Source organism: Hakea prostrata, chromosome 2 (assembly GCF_041222555.1).
Source record: "Hakea prostrata isolate BN-2017 chromosome 2, UWA_Hpros_2, whole genome shotgun sequence".
In the NCBI taxonomy this organism is placed as follows: domain Eukaryota; kingdom Viridiplantae; phylum Streptophyta; class Magnoliopsida; order Proteales; family Proteaceae; genus Hakea; species Hakea prostrata.
The window spans coordinates 6,404,603-6,431,870 of NC_142601.1; the positions used below are offsets into that span (position 1 = coordinate 6,404,603).

The following is a 27,268-nucleotide window of genomic DNA, read 5'->3' on the forward strand; positions in this document are numbered from 1 at the left end:
AATAACATTTCTGAACTCCACGTATTAATTAGTGATTATCACCTAATCTTGCTATTCAACCACTAAGGACGATTTGGGTCTCTTTGGAGGTGAAAGTTCAACCCAGAAAGAATATTTAAAGGAGAATGTAAATGGATCCAGCACCTTGCCCAAGAAGCTCTATCACTATCCCATATTCCCATGCCTCTATTATATCTTATCTCTTTATCACTATAAGCTTTGTGGGCCTGTGGGGTCTAAACTTTGTAATTTTCCAAAGATCAGGAAACGCTGTCTTATTAAGGAACTAGAGAGAAGGGCTTACAACTCCATCACTGCACTACTCTCATACTTCACGGGTTCATATGATCATCTTATCATTAATTTATTGGATGGATGCTCGTACGATTTCGCAAGTAAAAGTGCAATGCCGTATGTGCATGGTTTCTGATTCCAATGATTTGTCACAACAAAACAAACTATATGGTTTTCTTATTCACAGAATAGAAGTAGTTACAGCAGGGAAGAATGGCAAGAAACGGAGAATGACAGCACATTAGCTCATCTATGATTCACCCTTCACTTCAACCATTTAATGTTGTAAAAAGCAGTAGCTGTAGCTTTTCAAATTCTTATATAAACTCTCTCTTTCACTAGTGGTGATAGCACTTCTCCCTAACATCTCCCCCCCTTCTCTCTCTCTCCCACTGAACATGAAGACCAGCAGGTTCTTACGAGGGTCTCTGAGAAACTGGAGAAAGATGAGCAGTAAAGAGTATCCTTCAGATAGTTATCATGACAAGAGTTGTTCATGGGCTTTGAGGCATTCCATGCAGGAAGAAGAAGAAACCATCCCCAAAGATGTACCCAAGGGTCACTTGGTAGTCTACGTAGGAGAAAATTATAAGAGGTTTGTGATCAGAGTCTCCTTGTTAAAGCATCCACTGTTCAAGGCATTACTGGAGCAAGCCAGTGATGAGTATGGCTTCACCTCCGACTCTAAGCTTTGTATCCCCTGCGATGAGAAATTTTTTGTTCATGTTCTTCGTTGCTGTACAAACACTCGAATTCCTGAGCGATGGATATGTTTATGTATTTGAGGATCTGAGAAAGCTTTAGCTTCCCATCCCCATCCCCAATTGTACCTCTTAGAGCAGATTTTAGTATAGATCAAGATTACTAATTCTTAGATGTGAAAAATAACTCGTCTTGCAGGTTAGAGACTCTTACTGAAAAGGGATCGCTTCAGAATAAATATGATATTTCCAATCTACTGCATAGGAGATTAGGAGGTGAGAAGTAACAACAAAATCCATTGTTCCAATCATCAGAAAGCAAATTTACGCCTAACGTTATTCATCATCCAAGCAAGAGACCACGAAAAAATGTTCTTGCAATAAAATATCAAATAGCTCAAAACCGTTTAGATTTAACGTCGGCCCACCTTTTTTCCACAAGTAGACAACATTGGTCTTAATGCAAAATATTTGCACCTTAAACCTTGCTCATCCCTCTGTTCCACTTCACCAGCTCCAGATCCAAGCTGCCAGCCTTGCACAGGCTTTCTCAGTGAACCATTTTTCATTCTCATCATGTTGCTAGTAACGAACCAAAGAGTGCATATTCAAATTCCCAGAGTAGAGGAATCACAGATAGGATCAGAGCTGCTAACTAAGCTTACTGAGTAATTGCCTCCAAACTCGTGTGCCACAACCCGTGCTAGTTGTTTCGCTCCTCTCACCTGGGATGAAGAAGTTCTCCTGTCCACAAGGAAATCACCAAAATCCGCTTATCAGTTTCATATAGAAAATCAAGTATACAAAAGTTCTCATCCATGGGTAGCATTCTTTGTTATAAAGAACAATCTGCATTTACACCACAAGCATATTCTAGCTATGCAAGAACCATGCCAGAAATATATTTAGTTGGTTTTGTTTCAGTTTGAAAAGATATACTTCCTCACCAATTCAAGACCAGAAAATTGTAAAGATACTTTCCCGTTTCCAGAGTACTTTATAGTCACCCCCAAAAACCCAGCTTATTCAAGATAATAAAGCATTTCCTGAAACAAAACTTAGCAATCTGAGCTAAATTTCAAAATTTGACCATTCAAATAATTAAAAAAGAAAACTGAATTAGAATTACATCAAGAGGGGCAAAAAATAATTTCCCGAATAACAAGAATTAAAAGTATGTCTTGAAAAGCATAAGGGAAAGGCTGAATGTGTTTAGATCACACATAATGCTAAAAAATCAAAAGGAAAACAAAATTTGTTAAAAAAAGTCATTAGAAAGGACAACCACAGATAAACCCCCTGTGTTTGCAATCAATTACATCTACTACCCTTGAAAAAAAATCAATTACAGATGCCCCCCTTACTACTTCAGCAGAGCTGTCCATTTTTAGTTCTTAATTCTTAGCAGTAGGGGGGCCATCTGTAATTAATTTTTTTCAGGGGTAGTAGATGTAATTGATTGCAAACACAGGGGTCTATATGTAATTTGCCCTATTAGAAAACCTGAAAAAATCTTCTCCCTTTACTTCCACTATAACAGGCAGGAAATCAAATAAGGAACTAATAGAGATCGATTGCAGTGCAAAAAACTAGCCACACAGCTTGCAACCACACCCCACTATATCAGGAGGTAAAATGAATGTAAAGTCATTCCAAAAATCCAACCAAAAATTGTGGGCTTATGTGATCCTAATTTTATTCTGAAACTGAAAACAAACTCCTACTTTAGACCCTCTCCCAATAACAGTACTGAAAAATAATTAGTCAACATCGAACTACAAAGTGAATCCTACTTAACCCAATGTTAAGCCACATCAGCTCTCCTGGTCTTCAAAGAACTAGGACTCCCCCACGTTAGATTGTGAACCAAAGATACCATTGCAGTTATCTCAACACTGAGGTAGAACATTGATCAGGGGGACAGTCATCTGCAACTCCATGAGTGGGGGATATTACGCTCATAAGGAGACTCACACTGCTGAGGCATCTCTGATAAAGAAAGAATGTGACATAGAGTATGTACCAGTACAGCCCCCTTTTTATCATGATGGTGTTCAATGCACCAACTAGAAATAACACAAATATCAATTTGAAGGAAGACACAAGAGTGCACAACCGCATGCAAAAAGGAACTGATTCCTCTGAAATATCATATGGCAAGCCAAGAAACTAGTACCCAGAGAGTAGATATTATTCTTTACCAGCTTGCAAAGATGAGCTCTCTGGTGGGATATCTGCCAAATGATCATTTTTCTTCACAAGTGTAATCAGAATCGATCTTCTGCTTTGAGAAGCGCCGCTCAACTTCAATTTGACTAGTTATGTTGCACAAAATTATGAGCAATACTGATAAAAAAGGTGTTGTTTATCACAGTAGAACTGAACAATTCCCTCATGTCAAATCCAAACTCCTAGCCAAACCTTCTCAATTAACCATATAACTTCAAATTCTACCCCTGCACTGGAACTAGCCAGACCAAGTTGTTTTTGCTCCTCCGTGTAACCAGGTTATGGCATACAAATGTACAAATAGTAAGATGCAGACCATCTATCAGAAGCAGAAGCAGCCCAATCAGCATCAACGAAACTGTCTATCCCCAGATAATTGTGCCTGGCATATAACAGTGGTATAACCCAGGGTCACTGGACTTGGCCCACAGGATCTAGAATTAGGGTTCAGCAGTAAATTAGGGATTCAGGGGTTCTGGTTTTGGGTTTTAGATGGAATTTGGGTTAGGCAGCAGCTAAACAAGGGTTTCTAGAGTCTGCGGCAAGGGGAAAACAGGCTGAGATCCTTGCAGTTGGGTTTCCAGGTCTTAGGGAATGAGTTAGGTTGCTGTAAGGTCTAATTAGGATCTGCCAAAGCTGCTTTGGAAGTACTTTTATTGCCATTTCACTGTTTGATAAACAGCAACAGGTATCCAGCGTTTAGGGGTTGAAATTGGGGGATAGATCTGAAATTAGGTTAGGGTTCCACTTGAAATCAAGGGTAGAGGGGAAGGATGTGATGGAGTACCTAGGGGGATTTGCGTTTTGGTTGAGTGTAGGGGTGTCAATTTGCAACCCGAACCGGCCCGAACCGATTATTAGGGTTGTGTTTGGGCTGAGCAGCCCCAACCCAAACGGGTTTGGGTTGGTTCAAGCCAACCCATGTGTGGCGTGCGCTAGCCCGAACCTATTGGCCCAAAACCGAACCAGCCCATTAAACCCGTATAAATAAAATTAATTCAAATGTGAAAACCTTGATGCCTTATAGTCTTATACGGTTTCAGGCCCCTTGTTTTTTAGGGTTTCTAAACTCTCTTTCTCACTTTCTATGTTTCTTCTTCACGAAATCAAGCAATCTCTCTCACTTTCTCTGTCTCATTTCCCCGGGTCTCTACTCTTCATCTTCTTGGCTATTCCAACAAACAAGCGACTCAAGCAATCTCTTTTCATATCTTTTGGTTGAGATTTTTGAGCGGTTCTTTTGCTTTTGCTTTCTGATCTTATTAACTTTTTATCTGCAATTTGATTTTGAACTATTCCTCCTCCATTTTTAGTTTGAATATTTCATAAACCAATCACAGTCACATGCATCTCTAATCTCTGTAATTCTGTGTGTTTTTTTCCCTTTTTTTTTCTTGCACAAAGTAGAGATCAACGTCCCAATAGCGTACAGTAATCTCTCATTAAGGCTTTAGTTTGAATATTTCCTTGCATTTGAAGGATTTAAAGTTCGCCATTGACTCTGAATTTCAGCTGAAAAAATTAATTTTGTTGCCCCCTTCTCTAATTTATTTTTTAGCAATGCCTTGATGGCAAAATAAGGTCTATGTGATGAGGTTTAAACGATGTATCTCTACAAGCACCATGAAATAAAGAGAATGGTTCAGGGTGTTCCAATCTTCCCTGTCTGTGTAGTCTTAGAGGAGGGGATACTAGAGGGTTGATTTATATAGAATTAAAGTTGATTAAAGTCTTAATGCTATTGAAGGCCACAGTATTTTCATCGTGCCTTGTTTTTGAATCTGTTGCATTGTCAAAGCACTGTCTAACAATAGGCAAGGGAGGATGGCTTTCATCAAATGGATTGTGTATTATCTTCAACAATTAAGGAAGTATCTGTTTTCCAGCAGTTCAGAGGCACCTCCTGATGCTCTGAACTTCAATTCCACTTCTTATTGATGAGTCAACAGTTGAGGACTTATCTCATTATCTGTGCATGAAACCATCGAGGTTTAAAGTATGTTAAAGACATCCATTGCTGCCAGTGAGGGTTCCCTTGAATGTCAATTGCGAGCCTTTTTTTTTCACTTTCAGTGTGTCATATATATCACCATTTTCAGATTCTATAGTGATTTTCTCTCATCATTTTTTATTTGATAAACAAAATAAATAACTTTACTACAAGATGGTTTTCAAAACAAGTCATTTTTCCTTGTATTTTGGTAAATGCTTGGAATAGATGACCCCATACAGTTAATCAACCCGAACCCAAACCCAAACTGCACAAAACTGAAACCGGCCCAAAACCGTTATTTTACTAATAGGCCGTGTTTGGGCCGAGTGATTTTCAGCCCAAACCATTGACACCCCTAGTTGAGTGGTTGGTGAGTAGTACCAATTTTAGGGTTTTGGGGTTTCTCTCGAATATGGAGATGGGGTATAGCTGAGGATTGAACTTACTTGAGGGGAGATGGATGTAGATCAAACCACCTTCCATTAGGTGCCACAGGGTTTCAAAGCCTTGAAGCACTCATGCGCAATGGCTGCAACTCTCAATAATTTTATTCATCAAAAATTGATCCGAGTTACAAGCCTAGATCTGAATTTATAATCTACTACAAGAGACTCCTACTTGGACTCATAATAAGAAACCCAACCTGACTTCTAACTAAGACTCTTATTTGAATAAACAATTAAGGAGCCCTCCACTAATTAATTAAAAGGACTTCTACATAAACTGGGACTATTTAACTTTAACTACTAGGACTCCAATACAAGACCAAAGTAGCCAAGGACTCTCCAAAATATCTGGAATTATCCAAACACTAATAGGGCTCGAACTAGGGGCGGATAATGACCAAAAATACCCCTGCTAGAGGCCCCCTTGCAGTGCCGCAAGTTGCTAGTGGGCTTGGGCTTTCTTTTGGGCTTTTCTGGAATGCCTCTGGCTGGTTACATCAAACATTCCTTTCCTTGGTTAGGACTTCAAGCACTTGAGGATGTGATATACAGCATCCAAGTACCCATTCTCGCCAACATTATATAAATTGGTTCACAACCTGAACTACATAAGTGATGTCTGGGTGAGTCAGGGAGAAGTCTGTTAAACTTGGTGATGTTCATGAGTCGCAATGCAGCAGGAATAGCAGATGAGGGAGACTCCATGTGATAGAGGGAGGTCTGCACATGTCTGCACTTTCTTTCTTATGTTCAAATTCTGTCCTCACCTGCAAGATCTCTTGCATGTTCACGTGCTGACTACAGCAAGTTGTCAGTTCCGCAATGTTTGCAGGTTTGTTCATGAATAGAAATTCAAGCAAATGACCATTCGTTAGTCCTCTAAACATGGCATCATAAGCTACTGCTTCATTTAAATCTTTGAATTGGATCGACTCCTAATTGAATCTCTTCATGTAACTACGGACTGACTCTCTTGGTTTTTGACAAATCGCTGCTACATTTGTCTGCAGTCTTGTTGCTCTTCATGCTGCTTTGGAATCATGAGACAAAAACCTTGATGACTCTCTAAAATTTCAGATTGAATTTGGTCCAAGGCTAAAAAACCAAGTTGTTGCGGGTCTTTTTAATGATGAGGGAAATAATCTGCACTTCAAGGCCTCCGATTCTCTTGCCAGCATCATGACAGAATTAAATTGGCCAAGATGCTCCAATGGATATGTACTTCCATCATTCATAACGAACTTTGCCTGCTCTTGCTTGAGAGAGTTTTCCTATCTCTCTGAGCTGAAACTTGGTCTTCCACCTCAATTGGTGGAACATGTTGACTTGAATCAAAACTTTCTCCACAGCCTTCACGATTCAGATATGGCTCTCCACGATGTTGCCTCCGAGGGATTTGGTTCAAAACCGCTTCAACTCAGGAAAGAGGAGTTTGATGCTCAACAGGTAATGTTTGTGCTGCCACACCTATCAGTGTTGGTATTCCAGCTTGACGAATGTATGTTCTCATGAGATCCCGAGTTTCAAGGATCTAATGTTGCATATTTTCCATTTGAAGTAGAATGAGTTGCAGAACAAATATTGCTTGTGAAGTTCTTGCTGGCATATCTAATGGAAGCATTGCTTGCTAGTTCTGAAGCTCCAAGAGGCGAGGAAAATATCCTTCAAGAGTTTTTTGCTACTGACAAGTTTGCATCGTAGGTGTTGGTGGTGGCAATGTCACTTCTTTCGTTTTTCTTTTGTAGTGCTTCCCCCTTGATGATCTCTCTGACTCGCCTCTATGCCTAAATGAATAGTGCATCATCCTATTCTTCTGGTAAATAAGCCATCACTTTTTGCTCTTTTCCCACAGATGGCACCAAATGAGAGGGGACAGAGAGTATGGCTCTTCGTCAACCATTTTTACATTAAGGCTCCTTGTCCGCCATATCTTAAAGGCTTCTCTTCAACATAGAGGCTCTTAGTCAGCCATTTCTCATAAATGTTATTCACCACTTAGACTTTTCACAGGTCACTTAAGACTTTTCACAAGTTAGGCTTTTCATAAGCCACCGAGACTTTTCATAAGTCACTCAGGCTTTTAATCAGCCATTTCTATGAAAATTCTTGGTCTGCCATATTATCAAGGCTATGATCAACCATTTCTACAAAGGCTACAAGGACTTCTGATCAGCCATCTTATGAGGCCTTTTTATCAACTATTTTGTCAAAGCTTCTAGTCAAGCAAATGTATTTCTACTAAAATTTTATCATAGTGAAGCCTCTTTATCAGAGCAGTTAATCGAAAACTGATGAACTACAAGGAGCCTGATCAGCCTGTCAAGAAGCAAACCATAATACTGACGAGGAAAATGCTTTGTAAGCTAATCATACAACTTCTTCAGTGGGGGGAAATCAATACAATACACATGGACAAATGGTGAAGTTTGTGCAAAAGTTGCATTCTTATCTTAACAAAATCAGCGATGAAGATGCAGCCAGTGGTTAGAGATGCAATGAGTGGTCAGACATTCAAAAGTGATTAGAGGTTCAGTATATTAAAAAGAGAGACAGAGACATGTTCAGCACCATCAGCTATAAAATTTTAAATTTAGAATTCAAGGTTGAGCACCATTTTCAACAGCGTCCTCTTCCTCAGATTCATGAATACCGAAACTAGAATCTCCATCGTCAGAATCTTTTTCTTCTTCAGGCTTTTATCGTCACCTGGCTTACCTTCATCCTTTTTCGCCCTCATCTTCTTCTTCCTCAATTTCTTCCTCATCCTCCGAACCACTTTCAGATTCTTCTGAAGAACTATCGTCCTCCGGCAATCAAATTCCACGAAAGTTGAAGAAAGCCCTTCTGGGGAGGAATCAAGGACCTACTTTTAACTTACACTCATTTTCTCCCCTGAAACTAAAATTAGGCTGGACTCTGAGTACCTCACCCTTACAACAAGATTAGAACAAACTGCAACAAAACCCCATGAAGGCAGGATTCTCTTTGGCCTTATCAATGGCCTCGCAAATTGCTCTAACAGAATCATTCTACAATTTACTCTTGTCTTCTTCACGAGCAGTTTTCTCTTGAGCAATGGATTCCAGGGTTCTTAGCAGATTGTCTTCACTCAAACTCGAGTTTAGTTCTCTCTTGAGTAAAAGATTCCAAAGTTTTCGCACTTCTTTTTTGCCCTTGTCCAAATTAAAATTCTCAATTTCGGCTTCACAAAGTTTTCTTCGTAGCTCATTGCGTTCAGCTTCAAAACTTCTGGACCATGTGATTGCCTGGTCAAGTTTGATCTGAGAATTTTGCAGATCCTACTTCAAATTTTCCACCTTCTAACGAGCTTCATCTCTATCTCGAGTGGCAAGTCTGGCTCTTTTCATAGCATCAGCCTTCATGGCTTCTAATTGATTCATCTCTTCTCTTTGTTTTCAGAGTGAGGATCTTAAAACATCTACAATTCATGACAATGATTAGAACATAAATCAAAGTCTTCTTGTAAACCGTCAAGATCTGAACTCAGCTCCTTCTCCTTAACCTCTACAACTCCCAATTTTCTTAGCATGACATCCAAACTAGTTTTGAGACTTTGTACCTTATTTACTAGTTTGAGATTTTGATTGACGAGCTCTTGATTTTAAATGGAAAGGGTCCTCTGCCTCTCCATTATTTCTACAAAAGCATTAAAAGCAGCACCAAAGCATCTACAATAGAGGAAAAGTGAGTTTAGAGAGCTAATAAAAGGATTTACAGATAAAAAGGGGAAAAGAAAGCTTACCCCCATCCATGACGGTAAAGGTCGAAGTCAGTCATAGCAACAATTTCTCTTTTGTTTCGAGGTAACCTGCCCTTGGTTCCCATTCATGAGTTGCACCCCAATTCTAGGTAATTGTGTGATTCTCCTTTAGATTCCACTCTCGATGGAAGTTATCCCCAAAGTCGGCAATGCTTTGATTGTCATCATCCTGAGAGGGAACAGCAACATCAGCAGGGGCATCTCCTACGATCTACTAACCAAATGGGGTCGGAGCAACATCATTAGAGGCTTCTTGATGATCAGCCACTTCAGCCGCAACATTAACTTGGGTTCCAACTTCAATATGAATGTCAGACCCAACCACCACGGGGGGATCCTCAGAAGTTGTGGGATCATTCTCTTCTCTAAAAACTTGGTCAGCAAGTTGTTCGATAACTTCCTCAGCAGCACGAACAACAATATCCTCAACAACTTCCCTAATCTGAACATCATCAGCCTCTAAACCCACCTGAGGGCCTTCGGCTCTTGTGTCTTGATTAGGAACTTTTCTGGAGAAACACGAGAATCCCCAGCAACCTCATCAAAAAATGGTGAATTAGAAAGATTGGTGGGGTCAAAAACTTCTGAAGATCAAATGGTAGGAACAATTTATTTACCGGCAGGAGGATGAACTAGGTAAGGTAAGGATGAGACAGAAAGTCCAGAGGACAAGTCAGGAGCTGCTGCCCCTTCTGTACTCCTTGTTTCCCCAAGATTCTCTTTCAGAACAGGAGATTTGGTCCACATTTTCTTATTTTTTCTGCGAGTGGTCAGCTCTTGACCAGATGATGGGCCTATAGAACGGAGTCTCCTCCTTAAGGTCCAGTCTCTGCTAGGGACTTTCCAGCAGCACTCTCATCAACCCTAATACCAACAATTTCAATGTCATCATCTTCTTCTTCAGTCTCTCTGTTCTTTCTTTTCCTACTTTCATCATCCTCCTCTTCATCAGAGCCTTTCGCTGCCTTATTTCCATCAACTTTCTTCTTTTTCCTCCTATCATTATCACTTTCTTCTGCAGAACCATCACCACTCTTTGTCAGAATCTTGTTCTTCCTCACTAGGCTTCCTTTTCTGTGGAACCTGACCGGCAGCAGCAGCAGTAATTGAAGATTTCTTTCCTTCCTTCTTTTTCTTCTCCAAACCAGCTTTAGCCTCCTCCTCAGCATTGGCGGCATGTTAGATGTCAGCAATGTTGGATGCATTCCAGGTTTCAACTCCTAAATGACATAAGCGAAAATGGTCAAAAAAATGGCAGAAAGCATAAATGGAATAGAGGAAGAAAAATGTACCTGGAAGAAGACCATAACAGGCTAATCCCTCATCCAATTTGAACTCGTTGACATCAATCTATTCACCGGTTGGGAATAGACTCCAAGTCTCCTGGTCATAAGTATCCAAGGATGGTCTTTGGTTGAAAGGCGCCAAAGATTCTACTGAGTGAGAGGCCCATCAAGAGCGATAATTCAGAGAATGAATTGAACAAAAGAAGAACTTCTCCCTCTAACCTTTATTATCCTGAGGAATAGATTTTTCAACGAAAATTGGGCAATTTCCAAGTTCAACACCCACACTGTTCCTTTTAGCGAAGTGGAGAAAGCCTCGCTCCCTGGAAACTCTCAAGGTGTAATGATACCGGAATAAATTAACAGAGGGACAACATCCCAAACGTTGAACAAACGGCCAGAAACAATTGACAATCCTCCAACTGTTTGGGGTAAGTTGGCAACGACATATTTGATAATGATCAAGGACAGACTGAGCCCAGGGATTCAAGGGAATCTTAAAGCCAAGCCTCTAAGGACTTGCTATAAATGGCAATCACGACTAGGTCAATAAAGAAAGCACAGTCACTGGGTCCAGGGATCCAAGCTTTTAAATTCTGCAGGGAAGTTTTGGAGATAGGAAGAGAGTTTTCCTTTCTTTATTTTTGCAGGGAACCATTTAGGGCCAGCTATTTTCAAATCATGTTTCCCAACAATTTTCTCAAGTTTGTAAAGAAGTATGGCTTCATCATGAGCATAAGGGATGGGAACCCAATCTGGATTAACAACTGAACTGAAACTGGGGGCTTCACTGGGTCCAACAGGCAACAACAGGAGGGTCAACTGGGACTTGGCTTGGAAGAAAGTTTCTTTGAACAGGGGATGAAGAAGCGTCAGGTTCAGGAACTGAGGGTGGATCAATAGGGTTGCCAGCTGGGTCCATGGGAAGATTCTAAGGTAAAAAAAGAAGAGGATTCAATCACAGGGAACAAAAAGGCAAAAGTAAAGAAAGGAGATGAAAAGGTCGAAAAACATGCACGACAACTTGCAGATGAAGACTCTGGAGTTTAAAAAATGAAATAGGGTTAAAGATGAAGAAGAAAGGCATAACTGATGAGAAGAGTAAATAAGGGAGGTACAGCGACGTGATTGGAAACTTTCTAGACTTGAGGGAAAAAAACACGATGTTTCTAATCAACAGTCGCAGTTAAATCGAACCGACGCTTGGGGAAGGAGAAACAGTTCATCCGCATTTTGGAGGGAAACTTTCAAACACGTGGAATTGGCAGATTCCCCAAAAGGTATAGAGTCGTACTTCGAAGGACCAAGCATATTGGATAAACAGAACCTAGCATTTATGAGGAACATGCCAAAAAAACTGACAAAGTGGAACTTTTGCTAGACAGTTGAAATGAAAAGGGGGCTGAGCATGTTCCCAAGGCAAGAAGATTAGGCTCCGGATAATACCGAAGCAAGATAAAAACGCAACACAACCCATGGTCAGTTCCCTAGGAATCTCATGCGTCAAAGGGTTCAAATTCAGCCACGTAGCTAGCAAAAATTCAAAGACAAAGGTTTGATCAGATGGATTGCATTGAGAAAGAAAAGATAGCTCTGGTGAACTCAGTGTTCTCTTATGAACTCTCTTGATCAAATGAACTCAAAATGAATTTAAGTGAGTAGGACGAAGATTCATCATGCTAATTAAGAATATAACCTAAGCCTTTTAACCAGAGTCTAAACAAAGGTCAACCTAGTCAACAGGCTTGGGGGCTCTTGTTATGGGTAAACCATCAATTATCAGTTCGTACCAAGTCGACCAATGGTCTAAGTATGATGCGAAGTCAAACCATGTATTACATTGAAAACTAATCGTGGTCATCGATTCAGAGATAGACATCTAATGGTCCAGATGAGATCTAGATAGAAAATAAAGTCTATAAATAGGAAGAAGGCATAGGTAAGAGGGGAAACTTCATTTTATATAAACCAGCCTACAACTTTCCCACTTTCTAGTCTTTTAAACTTACGGTTCCCAGGAGCTCTAGTTCTCTTTCATCCAACATTCAACTAACTTGATCGTCGGAGATGGATTGCCGATCAAGCAAATCGGCTCCATTGCAAACATTCTTCTTTAGATTACTCGCAGGCCAGCGTACATCCAACCAGTTCAGACTAGAACAATCTTGCTTGGTGTGATCTGCTATCTTTGAAGATTTGACACCAACAATCTGAAACAAGTTTCAATTGGATTAATTGTCTAAATTTCAGATTCAAATCTAAGTTAACGTATTTATGACTTTTGGTCTTAGTTAATTAGTAAATAGAATCTTTTTATTCTAACTTAAGATATCCTAGTCCTACTTTTGTAAGGTTGATTAACCTTCTACATATACCCCAGTCTTTGACAAGAATAAAAACCTAGTATAGGCTCAGCACCTTATGTATTGCTTTGATATAGAGATCAGATTTGATGACTCAAGTTCAACTTGAAGATTCTTGGACCTCTTGGTGTTTGAAGTCCAAGATCTGGAACCCTTAGAGTTGAAAGTCCAAATCCAAGGTGGTTGAAGTTTCTAGGTGTTTCAAGCCCAGGTTTCTTGCCGTGGTTGTGGATTCAGCCTATACCTCCATTAATCCAAATTCTCACTGGAGACAAGATCAACAGGGAGGTTAGTGGCAGATCAAGCTCTTCCCCACTCCATTCTTCCCAATTTTCTTTCATTTTCTTGAATTTTTGAACTCCCTAAGACACCAGAATTCAAACTTACATCTACAACATTCTAACCATCAGGTCTGTCCATAACTCTTAAGTATCATCTTCTAACTCGAAACCAAGATACACCCAATTCCCGTCATCCTAAACACAACAACCAGCAAATTCTTAAAATTTTAATTATTGAAAGCCTGAAAATCAAGAACTTGAAAGTCATAAAAATCAAGAACTTGAATATCTTCCAAATCACCTTCAGAACCTACCAAATTCAAAGGACAATACCTGCATTTACCATTCTAGGTTCAATTCTAGTGGCAACTCTATCCCACAAGTAAAATCCATCTTTTCACATCTGAAGAAAATCATCCAATCTCAACGTCAAGGGTTTCACCCCATATGCCAAGAACTTCAGAATTCTAACCAAGGAAACCCTTTTTGTGACTCATCTTTGGTGATCCTTTAAACCATTCTTTACACTTCCATAAGAAACACCAATCAAACAAACATCCCCAAGGCCCCATTTGAGATCATTCCATTTGTCCCATCTCAAATCATCAGTTAAAGAATCTTACTTTTCATTCCATATTTGAAACCCAACGAATCTCATTAACCATAACCGATTTGAATATAAACTAAGTTACACAAGACCCCATTTGAAGATCTTGCCCCTTTTCATTCCATGCACCCCTACCAAATTTTCAAAAAACTCCTTCTTGTACCCAATTGACTTGGTTTTTTAAAACATCAAGCAACACGGCTGATCTCTTTCAATTCCCTGGGTTTCCTTACCACTTCCCCACCTCCAACTAAGTCACTTGAGCCCACCACCCATCTGGCCATCCCTTCAATATATCATCTCACAAATATGATGACATATAGAAGTGTGAATTACTGAGAAAATGCTAAAGGATGCAAGCAATTTAGGAGACAGATACTTGGAACAACCACAATTCATTGCTACAGATGGACCCACCATATGTAGGGACATGGCACCCATTGGTCAGGGAAGAATACAGCCATGTGATATAACCCCGAAATCTCCCCTGGCTGAAACCCTAAATTGGGCCCCAAGGCCCAACTATAGTGAAACAATTAGTGGGCTGACCGAACCCTTCGAGGGGCAATTTGGTCATTTGCCCACTTATTAAGTTAAATTTTTTTCCAGTAATTTTCTCTTATTTTTGCAAGACAATGTCTGATTTTATTTCCTTATTTGAGTTGGTCAAGTGAGCCCTAGTTAAAGTTGGGGTGCGATTAGGAAATTTATTTAAACTGACATTCCATTTGTATAATTTGGTACTTTTTTGCAAATTAAGTTTCTTTATTTGTGGCTGATATTTAATTGGTTGTAAGGGAGATCCTAGTCTATAAAGGATTCCCCAATTGAGTCAGTCTTTGTTTCCTAATTAAAGTCCATGCCTTGCCCTCCACTTGCAAGGCTAGAAATAGCCCACACCCCACGCATTGTAAACTAAGGTTGAATTGAATACAAATCTGATTATTGAGGGAATTGAATCGTGGTTTTCATGGGAGGGCCATGGTTGAGTTTGAAATTATCTTCTTCAAGTTCCAGCATCGATTCAATAATTCAGCAGCTTCCACAAGCAAATCAGCAGCCCCAGCCCCTTCCCCTTCCTCCTGTCTGACTCAACACCATCCCCCACCCCTCCCCTTCCCTGCGCAAACACTCCCTCCCCTCTCCCAACCCTACGACAGCCCTAACAGTCCCCTCCCACCCCTGCGATCTCCCCCAGGTTCTTCCCTCATCCCTGAGGCCACCCCAGGCAGCACCCCCACCCTTCGCTTGACCTTGGCACCCCTCGCCCTTCCATCTTCCATTCAGTCCCTCCCCATTTCCCCCTTCTTTCTCGCAGAAGATCTGAAACCAGGAGGAGGTGGAGAGAGAGCAAGAAGAAGAAGAAAACAAAGAAAGAAAAGAGAAAATAGAAAGAATCAAGAAAGAGTGTCCAAGAACTTTTCAAGATCTCCAGGAACCGTCACATACCCTACCGCAGGCCTCCTAGGCATCACTAAACACACCCATATGTTGCAGGGTTACAGCCCAGACAGATTTGTTACTCCTTTGATCCATCCCAAACCAGCCCACAAGAATTTGTTAAAACCTTAAACATCCCAAAAGCTATCCATAACAAGTTGCACATCCCTAACTCATTCCTAAGGCCCCCTGTAAATCCTAAACCATTACCATTTCAATCCCAATTAGGTTCTGTAAATCCTCATCCATACCCAAAACCTAAATTAAACAATTTTATCCATCCCATCTAGATTTAAAAATTACTTTGCCGGTTCAAGGGGAATACATTCTGGACTAACCCTAATTCTATGGAAAACAATCACAAAACCCTAACCCTAGAATTTGGCTACATCACCATGTGCAAGATAATTAGAAGAGAGGCTGCTTCCCGAGTTCAATAAGGGAAACAGCCTCTGCATGAAGAGGGTGTAAGGCTACCTAAACCATGGAAGAAATTTCGATCGAAATGCCTGCAAAAATCCAAATCGAAACGACATGTAGTAGTAGGCACGAAATGTATCCATATCGATTTCGTATCGACCGAAATTTCGGTCGATACGAGTCGATATTTCGGCCTGATACCATATCGGGCAGAAATGATACTTCCACAGCCTTTAAAGTATCCAACTCAAGCTCATTTTCGACCTTACCGTCATTTCGAGCGGTACCGAGCGATATCGCCCTGGAGATTTCGACCTCCTTTTGAAGATTTTGCTGATTTCTCTTGCTTTCATCCCCTTCTACACCTAATTTCTAGTATTTCATTTCCTTCAAACACTTGATTTGCTCCTCCATTTGTGCATTTTCTCAAATCTTGCAAGGTGAGTAACCAACTTCCTCATTTTTTTATTTTTGTTTCATTTGTGCCTTAAATCATGTTAGATTGCTTCCAAATTTATATATGTTTACTTTAGAGTGTTGATCTATGAATTTGTAGTGTCAAAATTATTTTTTGATTCTTCCTACTATTTTTTTATTTTTCTGTTATTAAAAATTATTTACTAAATTATGTATATTGTTAAAAATGTTTATGTATAGTATATGTATAAGCTTCAAATGAATGTATGTGAGAGTTGAGACACCATATTGCTGTGATGGTGTTGAATTAATTTAATTATGTAATTTTACTGTATTTAATATATATTTAAATAATTAAAAAATATATATTTAAACATTAAAAAAAATAATTAATTTATGTTTTAAATTTAAAAATAGGAGAGTATTAGTGGAAGCATGTATGCAATTTTTTTAGCATGTTGTGGATATTTTTAAGATAGTTAGTGTGTATTTTATATATTTTAAAATTATTTATATATTAAAAAATACTTATATAGTTATACATATTTTTTTTTATATTTAAAAATAGGAGGTTATTATTAGAAGCATGTATGTCATTTTTGGAGCATATTGTGGAGCTTTTCAAGATACTTAGTGTGTGTTTCTTGTATCAGGCACTCTATTTTAAAGATGTCAGACATAGCTTGGGATCATGGGAGGCCACTGACAGCTGATAAGAGGAAGAGCGAGTGTAATTACTATAAGAAACAAATAGGAGGAGGTGGGGCCACTAGATTGAAGGTGCATCTAGCTGGTGGCAACAGGGATGTAAAAGGGTGCCCAAAGGTGCCTGTAGAGGTCAAGAAGGCAATGGCCTCATATATTAGTGGTACAAAGCAAAAGAGGAAAGAGAAGAGAACACAGAGGGATGAGTTCGAGGATGCCTGCTTAGATGACCTTCCAAATCCTGAGGGTTATGGTAGGGATTAGCCAGGAGACAGTGACCCTGATCCAGAGGCCGATCAGCTGAGGAGGGCGATGATGATGAGTAGGGAGCAACAGAGGATTGATGACATCAGGAGGCAACAGAGGGGTTTGGGTTGTGGGTCCTCTAGAGAGCCAGTAGGTATGGGAGGCATAGGTGGCTCCCAAGTCCCTATGAGGAGGTCTCAGAGTGTGAGGCAGGAGGCTCCTATCCCACGGGCCCCTACAAGGAGTCGAGCTTCCTCAGCACATTCTACAGATCCGAATCTTAAGATTCTTCGCAATGATCCAGCCCTATTTGCGAGGCCTGAGCATAAACAGAGAAAGTTGAAGCACTTATGGGGAGTGTGATGGAGAAAGTGGGGATGGCTTTCTCCAAATGGGCGCATTACCATAGTGTTCCAGCACATACAACCCAGGGGCCCTACTACAGAGATATGATTGAGCAAATAGGCAGGGATGGGAGTGGTGTACAGGGCCCCACTCCATATGAGATATATAATGTGTATCTGCCTAAGCATAAAGAGGACATAAATGAGTACATTAAGGGATTAAAGCCCATGTGGAATCATTATGGAGTGACTCTGATGGCTGATGGTTGGACTGGTCCCACTAGACAGTCCATCATCAATTTCATGTTGAATTGTGATGGGAGGACAATTTTCCTCAAGTCAGTAGATGCATCCGGTGAGAAGAAGGATGCAAAATACATTTACAAATTACTGAAGCAAGTGATGAAGGAGGTTGGAGTGGAAAATGTAGTTCAAATTGTGACTAATAATGGCTCCAACTACAAAAAAGCTGGGTTGAAGATGCAGGAGAACTCCAAGTATCTAAAGTCTAAACATATAGTATTAATTTTCATTTGTAAATACATATATTTACATTACACATAATCACATATACATGTACACTTTATAACTTTGTATTAATGGCTTGATGCCTTGATGGATGGACAGATATAGGCTCTTTTGGACTCCTTGTGCTGCTCACTGCATTGACTTAATGTTGAAGGAGATTGGAAAGGTCAAGCTTGTGAAGAATGCCGTGGACCAAGCACGACAAGTTAGCACCTTCATATATAACCACACCTATGCATTAAGGATGATGAGGGACAAGTGTCAGGGTGAGTTAGTGAGGCCAGGCATAACCAGATTTGCTACTAATTGGATAGCACTGCAAAGCTTTGGGAGTAGGAAGACTGGCCTTAGGAGTATGTTTGCATCAAAGGAGTGGTTTAACTGGGAGGGTTCTTCATCAATGGGAGGAAGGAGAGCTCAATTGACTATCCTTGATGAGACTTTCTGGCACAATGTGAGGATAGTGGTGAAGATGCTTGAGCCTGTGGTGAATGTGTTGAGGATGGTAGATCAACAAAGAAAACCTACTCTAGCACACATATTTGCTGCAATAGATAGGATGAAGCAGCAAGTTGCTCAGGTCCACCCACGCGGCAACAAGAAAGTCCTTCAAATCATCAACAGATGGTGAGTTATTAAGTGTAGATTTAATTTAATTTTTATTATGTTATCACACTATTAAGCATTAACTATTCCCTTTTATGACATACTTTTTCTTACACAGCATACTATTTAAATCCCAAGGACAATCTTGGGATGAGGCAAGATTTGATGGATGCTGTCCAAACTGTAGTGGAGAAGTTCGAACCGGAAACAGCTAAACAAGCAATCATCCTTATGGAGGTGAGATAGTGATTTGAATCATTTGATATTCACAATTCGTAGTTTTATACTAAGTCATTATCCTAGTAACTAGTTATTGTTTTTTCTCTTTATATATTAGATAAAGGCTTTTAGGGATGCCACTGGGAGCCTCGGTCGTGCTGTGGCCGTATCGGGACGGGAAACCTCCCCTACAGGTAAGTCCATTCATTTATTTCATTATACATTTAATTATTATATTCTATCTTTAATTTAGTTATTTAAGTATTAAAGGAGTCTATGTTTGTTGCAGCTGAGTGGTGGTTGCAATTTGGACGTGATTCACACAACTTGAGTAGGATTGCAAGCAATGTGCTCTCCCAAACATGTTCTGCCACTGGTTGTGAGCGAAATTGGAGCACCTTCAGCCTTATTCACTCGAAGAGGCGCAACCGATTGGGTGTGAAGCGTCTAGAGGACCTTGTCTACTTACACTATAATATGAGAATGAGAGAGGATCATATTAGACAGGGGATGGATAGAGAGAGCACCAATATCGAGTTGGCCGACATATTTGAGATTGATGATGATGATAACCCAGTAGTTGACTGGATCAGGGATAGTGGAGACGGATTGCTGGATGAGGATGGAGGTCTTCCTAATATCAGATTGTAGAGGAGATGGGGGCTGATGTGGGGGACTTCATGGCCCAGGAGGGGAAGCCACATGCAGAGCCCGCCCGTCCCTTCGTGCCACACCCTAATGCATCCACCCGAGTGAGGATTTGATTTTACCGGTCCGACACCGAGGATGAGGTGACTCAGGCCTCCGGCGATGACGACGATGGTGGTGATGATGACGGTGATGATGATGATGGAGGGGATGAGGAGGGTGTGGGACCTCGTGATCAGGATTCAGCTGATCCTAGGGACAGACCACCACCACCACCACCACCAGTACGTGAGAGTCAAGGGGGGGGGGGGACGACCACCGAGATTCACAGGAGAGAGTCAGTTCACCCACGCGACACAGGATCCAGACCATACTGGAGCTACATCTCGAGGCAAAAATGTTTCCTCTACATATTCAAGGAAGGGGAAGGGGAGACAACACGGCTGGAGCACAGAGGACATGCCATCATATGGGTCCTACCGTCCATCCGATGCCGAGAGCTTGGTGGGATCTATGAGATCGATGAGCATTGATGATGCTAGAGACTCCTCCACCTCCAGAGGATCCGGATGGCATAGGCCTGCAGAGTCCTCATATGATACTGTTGTGGAGAGTATTGGTTCTACCGAGTCGACTTATGGTTATGGACCATATGGTGTCCCTCCTGGCTATCGTATTCGGGGTCGGCCGCCGAGCCACGACTGGAGCCTTATGGTTATGGAGCGGCCTATGGAGCTTATGGTGTCCCTCCCACTGTCGATTATCGAAGTCAGCCACTACGACCTTATCAGTATCCTTATCCTTCTCCTGAGAGCCAGGGGCAGGGTGCTCTTTCATTTGTTGAGCAGATCTTCCACACTATTCCACAGCCACAAGGCCCACCACCACCAGTTCCTTCGAAGATTCACAACTTCCCACCGTTAGGGAATCTTATGCATGTGGATGAGGCCACATACAGAGGTGCAGTTCTTGACCATGTTCAAAACTATATGGGGCGGGGGCAAACATCATGGGAGTTATATTGTCATTTGTATGGGGTGCAGACGGAAGAGGGAGACCTTGAGGCTTGAATAGAATAGACTTGTAAGCAATAACATTCCAACTTCTTCTCTGATTCATGTACTAATGTAGTAATGTACTACATACTTGGAATGTTGGATGTTACATTTTCAGTAGTTTTTTAGTAAACTAGTAGTTTTATAGTGTTTATTATGCTTGAAATAGCTAATATGCAAAAATCCAAATCAATTTGAGTGCATTTGAGGCTCGAAATTGAGTTTTCAAGAATCATGAAAAAAGTATCCAGTTTCGGTCGAAATGTTCATTTTGATCGAAATTTTTACCTTGTCCTAAACACTATGATCCTCCAAAGTCCCCGAAGTGGTGGGAGCTGCATGCAATAGGTACTCCCTTCTAAGCTGGGTAAGCCAAAGAAGCAGCAAAAATTCAACCCTAAAAGTGCTGTGAATCATTTTCCAGGGGCAGCATAGGGCCTAGGGATGCTTCACCAAACCCTATGGCCCCTAATCTCACCAGGGGCATCTTTGTCATTTTGGGAAATTGTGGTCTCCAAGGTTAAGGTGTGATTGGATCCAGCTTGTTTTTAGGACCCTATATCTATTTTTGGTTTTTAATTTGAGTCAATATTTTGTGAGTTATTGCAATGTCCATGTGTAGGTATGATTCCTAAGTTGTGAAGGAATCCTAGTTTCAGTATGTTTCTTGTTAGGATTCCGTTCTAAAAGAATCTAAATTGGAGTCTAGAGTGTGATATGGTAGAATCTTTGTTTGTGTTGGAGTCTTGAGTCAAGTAGGAGTTTAAGTTTGATTTATATTACAACTAAGAGTCCTAGTATGCTTTCTCTGAAAGTCAAGTCCTTAAATGTTTCCCTTCAAGTAGGATATAAATAAGCAATGATAGAATGTAACAATCAGTCTTGAGTTATTGAATAAAATCAGAATCTGAAGGGAAGAGTGGAGTCATGGTTCCTAAGAGGAATCCCACGGCTGTGTGTGAATAGTTACTGCAATTCTTCATCTCCTTCATCAGCTTCAAGCCTCAAGTCCTTCCACCCAAGTATACAACAGCCCTTCCCCTACCTCTTAAGCCCATGCAACTCTTCCCCACTCAAAGTGGCAGCAGCATCACCCCACCCCTCTTAACTCCCTAATTCCCACATCTTAATATCCACTTCCAGTCTAGTAGGATCGCACCTAACCTTACCCCATCCCTACTCCTATTTTCTATTCAAAGGCCTAAAATGTAGTCCTAAATTTCCTGCATTTCATCTTTTTCATTAAAAAATTCTGCAATTCGTCTTCAACCTCTAGACCATGGTAGAAGATCTCGCTCTCTCGAGAGATCTCGCCACCTTGAAAAAGAGAGATCTCGACCATCTCAGTGAGATCTAGGTCAAGATATACAATTTTTTGGCGTCAACTCGGTGGCCCATCTTGGTGGGTTTTAAGGTTCCAATTGGCTTGAAATTTGGTATTTAGCTAATTTAAGGCATTTTGAACACGTTGGTCGCCTTGGATTTGTTAGAAACAACCATATGTATGATTTCTAAATCTACCCATAATGTGAAACCGAAATGTAGTAGGATTAGGGAATGCAATGTTATACAACATGTAATATAGAACCTTTAAGGCATATAAATGAAAAGCAAGTATATCAAATGCATCAACTAACTTAAATGTTATCAAAATTCCATCCATATGAGTATCACAATCTCAATTTTCAAGAATAAAATAATTATACAACCATTAGAAGTTCTATATAAGTCATTAAATCATAAATTCATAAGACAAGTGGAGAATGATTGATCTTCCTTGTTGTATGTGCTAAGAGTAGTTGCAAGTGAAAATTCAGCCAAAATCTACAAAAAAAAAAAGGTAAAAGTTGAGAGTTCCAACAAGATCTAGGGCGAGATATGGCGAGATATGGCGAGATCTCAAGCGAGATATCCCAACTCTCTGCTCTCGCCCTCCATCTCGTCTCGCCAAGGTGAAAAAACGAGATATCTCGCGAGATCTCCCACCACGCTTTAGACCTAACCAAGATCAACCGAAACCCTCACTCACACTCCAAATCACTTAGGATTAGCATTGCATGCCCCTACTCTACTCAAACTTTAAAATCCTAACCCTAGTTGACTTCCCTAAGGCACTGTTTGTTTGCTGGAATAAAGGTGAGGTGGGAAAAAGTTTGAAAAAGCAAACTTTTCCTTGAAATCCCAAAAATGTGGTTTGTTTAGTTCATGGGTGGGAAAGCTAGCAGACAAGCTTCCTTAAATTAAAGGAGCTTGCCTGATGAGGTGGCATGCTAACTTTCCCACCCCGTGCCTTTTCTAAACCCCACAAAATAGATGAAATTTTGTGAAAAAGTGTTAAATGTGGGTCTCACTATGTTGTTTTCCACACTTTTTCACAAAATCCAACCTATTTTGTAGGGTTTTGAAAAGACATGGGGTGGGAAAGTGCTTCCTTAATTTAAGAGGCTTGCCTACCAGCTTTCCCACCCCATGAACCAAACAAACCACACTTTTGGGATTTCATGGAAAAGTTTGCTTTTTCAAACTTTTTCCCACCCCACCCTTATTCCAACAAACAAACAGTGCCTTAGAGTCTTGCTCCAAGTAGTAGACCTCAAACTAAACCCAACCCCTTTAAGACTCAACCTGAGGTTATGAAATAACAGCTACAGCATTAACCCTAGCGTAGACAAACCCTAAAAACCCTCCAATTAACCCTAGATCCCTTAAACCCCAACCAATTGCAAATCCATATCTGAAACGATAACCACAGCAGGTTTCAACTTCTTAAACATAAAACCCTAAGGTCCCCTAGCCTGGCTGAAACCTATTCTACCCTAACCCAACCCTACCACCTACCCTTTGTTGCAAAGACCTATATTGAAGGCAATTACAGCCCTAGAAGACTGGTGGTTTCATTGAAGAGGATCCTGAGAGTAAGCCTAATTTAGGGGATAATTCCAACAAAGTAAAGCCTAGATTTTCGTTCACATAAGAAACAAGTTATAAAAAAATAAAAACGAAAAAACTAATATTAAACAATAAAGAAGAAAAAAGAGCCAGACCCTTCTGCAATATCAGGATAACAGAAACCAATAACTGGAAATTTTCCAAGTAAGCCACACCCTTTGTAAATTTCTTATGTAACTATGATGATGAATCAACATGAAAAATAAATTGCATAGGACATTATTTACAAAAAGATTCATATATTTCTCAAGAAAATACATACAACATCACAAAGAAGCCAGGGAACAACACCAAAAATGGCATCTAACCACAAGAACAGCTAAAAAGGTGCATACCTCCATACTTTTACAGTTACAGTTGAAGCCTCTAAGTGCACCTTCTCCATTAAGCCGTGGATCGTCTAAGACCTTTAATGTAATCATCCAATTTTCTCTGACCAAACCTCCTACCATCCATATTTGCATTGTCACACCTTGCAGCAACCTTACTACCATACAATAAACCTCCACCACCAACTGAAAAACTGAGGCTAGCAACTTCCCACCAATCTGAGTAGGAAACCATCTCACAAATGACCCACAAATGATGGCTTCATAACATTTTATCTGGATGGCCTGGTAAAACATTTAAGATATTAGGAAGCATCCTTCCCTCATGACTTCTGAGCCATTCCTCCTTGTACCCATGATTGCAACCCAACAATCAACATCAATAATGAAAGCCACAAAAACATTCAACAAGAACTACGTACGCAGAAGCTCAGAGATCTCTGGCTCAAACCCTGAATCCATTCAAAAGTGATGGAGAAGCCCCACCAGTTTCAATCCCAAAAACATTTTTAATAATGAGTACAGGTTCTTAATTTTACCAGAAACCAGAAATCTGATAACAACTAGATATCATAACCTACACCTGACTTTCTGAGCTACCTTGCTGCGACTCTAACCGCCACAAACCTTCAGTTTTTAATTTCATCCTTAAGTTTCCAATTATGGAACTTTACAGTTAATGAGTACACCTGTTTAAGCTGAGTAGCCCAAATTCATGGTGAAGAATTCAACCCCAAAAGGAATATGTTCAAAAAAATAATTTCTTCTTAACAAAGAGAACAGAACAGCCTACAAAATCAGGATCATAGAAGCCAATGAGTGAAACTTCTCCAGTATAATAAATCATGCCTCTGTAAATTTCATTAGTAATTATCATGATGAATCGAAGACACAAAAAATAAAATGCATGGCTAATTATTTACAAATGACGCACTTCGATGAAAATATACACCTCATATATTTCTCTGACAAAGTACATACAACTCAAATGGCAGCCAGATAACACCAAAAACGGCATGGGAGAATCGCATAAACAGCAAAACAGGCACATCCAGGCAGCAGATGTTACCAGTATTTTTACAGTTACGGTTGAAGCCCGCAGGTGAACTATCTCCATTTAGAAAAGGATCATCTAAGACCATTCATATAATCCTCCAAATCTCTCCTACCAAACCTCCTCCCATTTGAATTTGCGTCCTCACACCTTGCAGCAAAGTAGAATATCAACCATGCTACCATAAAATAAACCTCCACCGCCGACTGGAAAAATGAGGCAAACAACTTTCCACAACTCCGAGTAAGAACCCATCTGACAAATGACCCACAAAGGATGGCTTCATAACATTTTATCTGAATGGCCAGGTTTAACATTGTAGATATTAGATAGCATCCTTCCTTTACGACTTCCCTCCCACTCCTCCTGGTGTCCATGATTGCAACCCAACAATCCACTGCAAAGACGAAGGCCACAAAGAAATCCAACAAGAACCACGTAAACAGAAACCCAGAGATCTCCGACTCAAACCCTCGAATCCAGGGAAAAGTTATGGAGAAGGGCATAAGTTTCAATCTCACAAACAGCTTAAAGAACGAGTACTGATCCTCAATTTCACCAAAAAACCAGAGACCAAGGAGTTGGGTCAAGGCATCTCTAACAGCCCATCTCATGAGTATAAACCCGGAAACCCTTCGAACCCCCAAGCGCGAACCAGCGTAAACCGTTCCAAGAAACGACTGATACCTCCCAAGAAGCTCGGTGACGACAGTATAGAACACGATGCCGAGGATGCAAGATTGTATAACCAAAAACCCAAGAATTACCCAACCATATGCTGCCGATAAGAAACTCACTAGGAAGAACAAGGCCGCAGCGTCGCGGCGACCAAGCTCGAAACCCTTAACAAATGATTGAAAATCCGCAGAATCCCCATCCTCTCCCTTCTCCGAGAGGGCCTTATCAGTTCTCTCACCATTACCATCTTTATCTGCGCCATCCGAAAACGAGAAACCCTGCGTCTTGAAAAGAAACCCAGAACCAACAACCTCCGAAAGCCTAAACCCGTATCTCTCCACAGAATCCGAAGACCCTGATTTCTCCTGGTGACTGAAAAAATGGCTGAGCTTCACAGAACTGCCGTTGACAGGGGAACGACGGCCCAAACCGAAAATTATCCGATCATCATCTTCTTCGCCGGAGAAGAAATCATCGTCTAGGGTTCCGACACGGGTGAGATGAAGAAAAGGGCGACGTCTTCGATTCACGGCGGCCGAAGATCTGAAACCTTCGGATGATCTGACATTCTTCCCTGCAAGATCGAGGCGAGATAGAACGGCTTTCAGAGAAGGATCCTTATCGATGAAAGAAGTGACACGTAGGGTTCCAGTCTCGACAATAGTACGAAATGAGAAAAGCAGAAGAGACAGAAAGAGAAATGTGTAGAAGCTCGAGAAGAAAGATGCAGTGGACTGCTTGATGACCTGAGCCGTAGTGCGAAAGTCTAGACGAGGATAGGACATGGCCTTCTTCCCTTGCTCTGCAAATTTTGAATTCAACCCAGATTATAGAAACACCAGAGACCCGAGAAGAAGAAAAAATCTTGCTTCCAATCTTCAGGCGATTCCAAGTCCCATCACCATCTCGTTTAGTCGTTCCCAACACCTTTACGGAAGAAAAAAATATATATTTCTTTTCGAATGATTCAATCGGCGTGCCACACCCTTTGAACCGAAATCAATGCGGAGAAAATCCGCGACTGCGCTATAGAAACTGAAAATTACTCCATGTCCAATCCTGCTCTGACTCGTCTATATATAAGCGTCGGTGAAAGGCGTATTTATTTCCACCAAAAACAAATTGATGAACATAGAACTATACAAGATAATCTGAGGGCTTTATTTGCTCGAAAGAGAACCAGAATTCTTCTCTAACCCCAGAAAAGAAAAACCAATAAATCAAAGAAAGTTCAAACATTAAACCCCTTAGATATATTTTTAAGGGCAAATTATATATAGAACTGTATTTGTATTCAGTTACATCTCTTATCCTTAAAAAAAAATTAATTACAAATGTTCATTTACTATTTCTGTAATTTTTCATTTATAACTTTCAATTATTAACAATAAAGGACATTGTAATTGATTTTTTTTTTTTAATGTAGTAGATATGACAGTATATATAATAGATTGCAAATATAAGGGATCCATATGTAATTTACCCTATTTTCAATGCTGACACTTAAGTTATTCTATTAATTAATTCCAACTCCTAAATTATTTAATTTATCGATTAAATCATTTATATAAAAGTATATCAAAGACATCCTCTAATATTATAGAATTACAGTTAAGTGCGGATGCAAGCAAGTTAAATGTTTTGCAAGT

The 27,268-nt window shown here is 40.4% G+C and overlaps 2 protein-coding genes across 5 annotated transcripts; one reads left to right on the plus strand and one right to left on the minus strand.

The window, feature by feature from the left end:
- Positions 1-659: 659 nt before the first annotated feature.
- LOC149023491 (protein SMALL AUXIN UP-REGULATED RNA 12-like) lies at positions 660-1,154 on the plus strand. Its single transcript, XM_089142803.1, has one exon. It carries the CDS (start codon positions 693-695, stop codon positions 1,077-1,079), a length of 387 nt encoding a protein of 128 aa, XP_088998929.1. The 5' UTR covers positions 660-692; the 3' UTR covers positions 1,080-1,154.
- A 330-nt stretch (positions 1,155-1,484) lies between these two features.
- On the minus strand, positions 1,485-26,850 carry LOC149023492 (uncharacterized). Of its 4 annotated transcripts, none has more exons than XM_089144022.1 (4): positions 24,957-26,850; positions 23,894-24,172; positions 9,427-12,940; positions 1,485-1,739 (listed from the first exon to the last, which is right to left on the minus strand). In XM_089144022.1, the coding sequence occupies exon 1, from the start codon at positions 26,402-26,404 to the stop codon at positions 25,016-25,018; it is 1,389 nt and encodes a 462-aa protein (XP_089000148.1). In that variant the 5' UTR covers positions 26,405-26,850; the 3' UTR covers positions 1,485-1,739; positions 9,427-12,940; positions 23,894-24,172; positions 24,957-25,015. The 4 variants fall into 4 exon arrangements, with proteins under 4 accessions (XP_089000148.1, XP_089000147.1, XP_089000146.1 ...); XM_089144021.1 differs by lacking the exon at positions 1,485-1,739 and having other exon boundaries at positions 6,340-10,664; positions 10,737-12,940; XM_089144020.1 differs by lacking the exon at positions 1,485-1,739 and adding an exon at positions 6,340-9,352.
- Between the last annotated feature and the right edge of the window lie 418 nt (positions 26,851-27,268).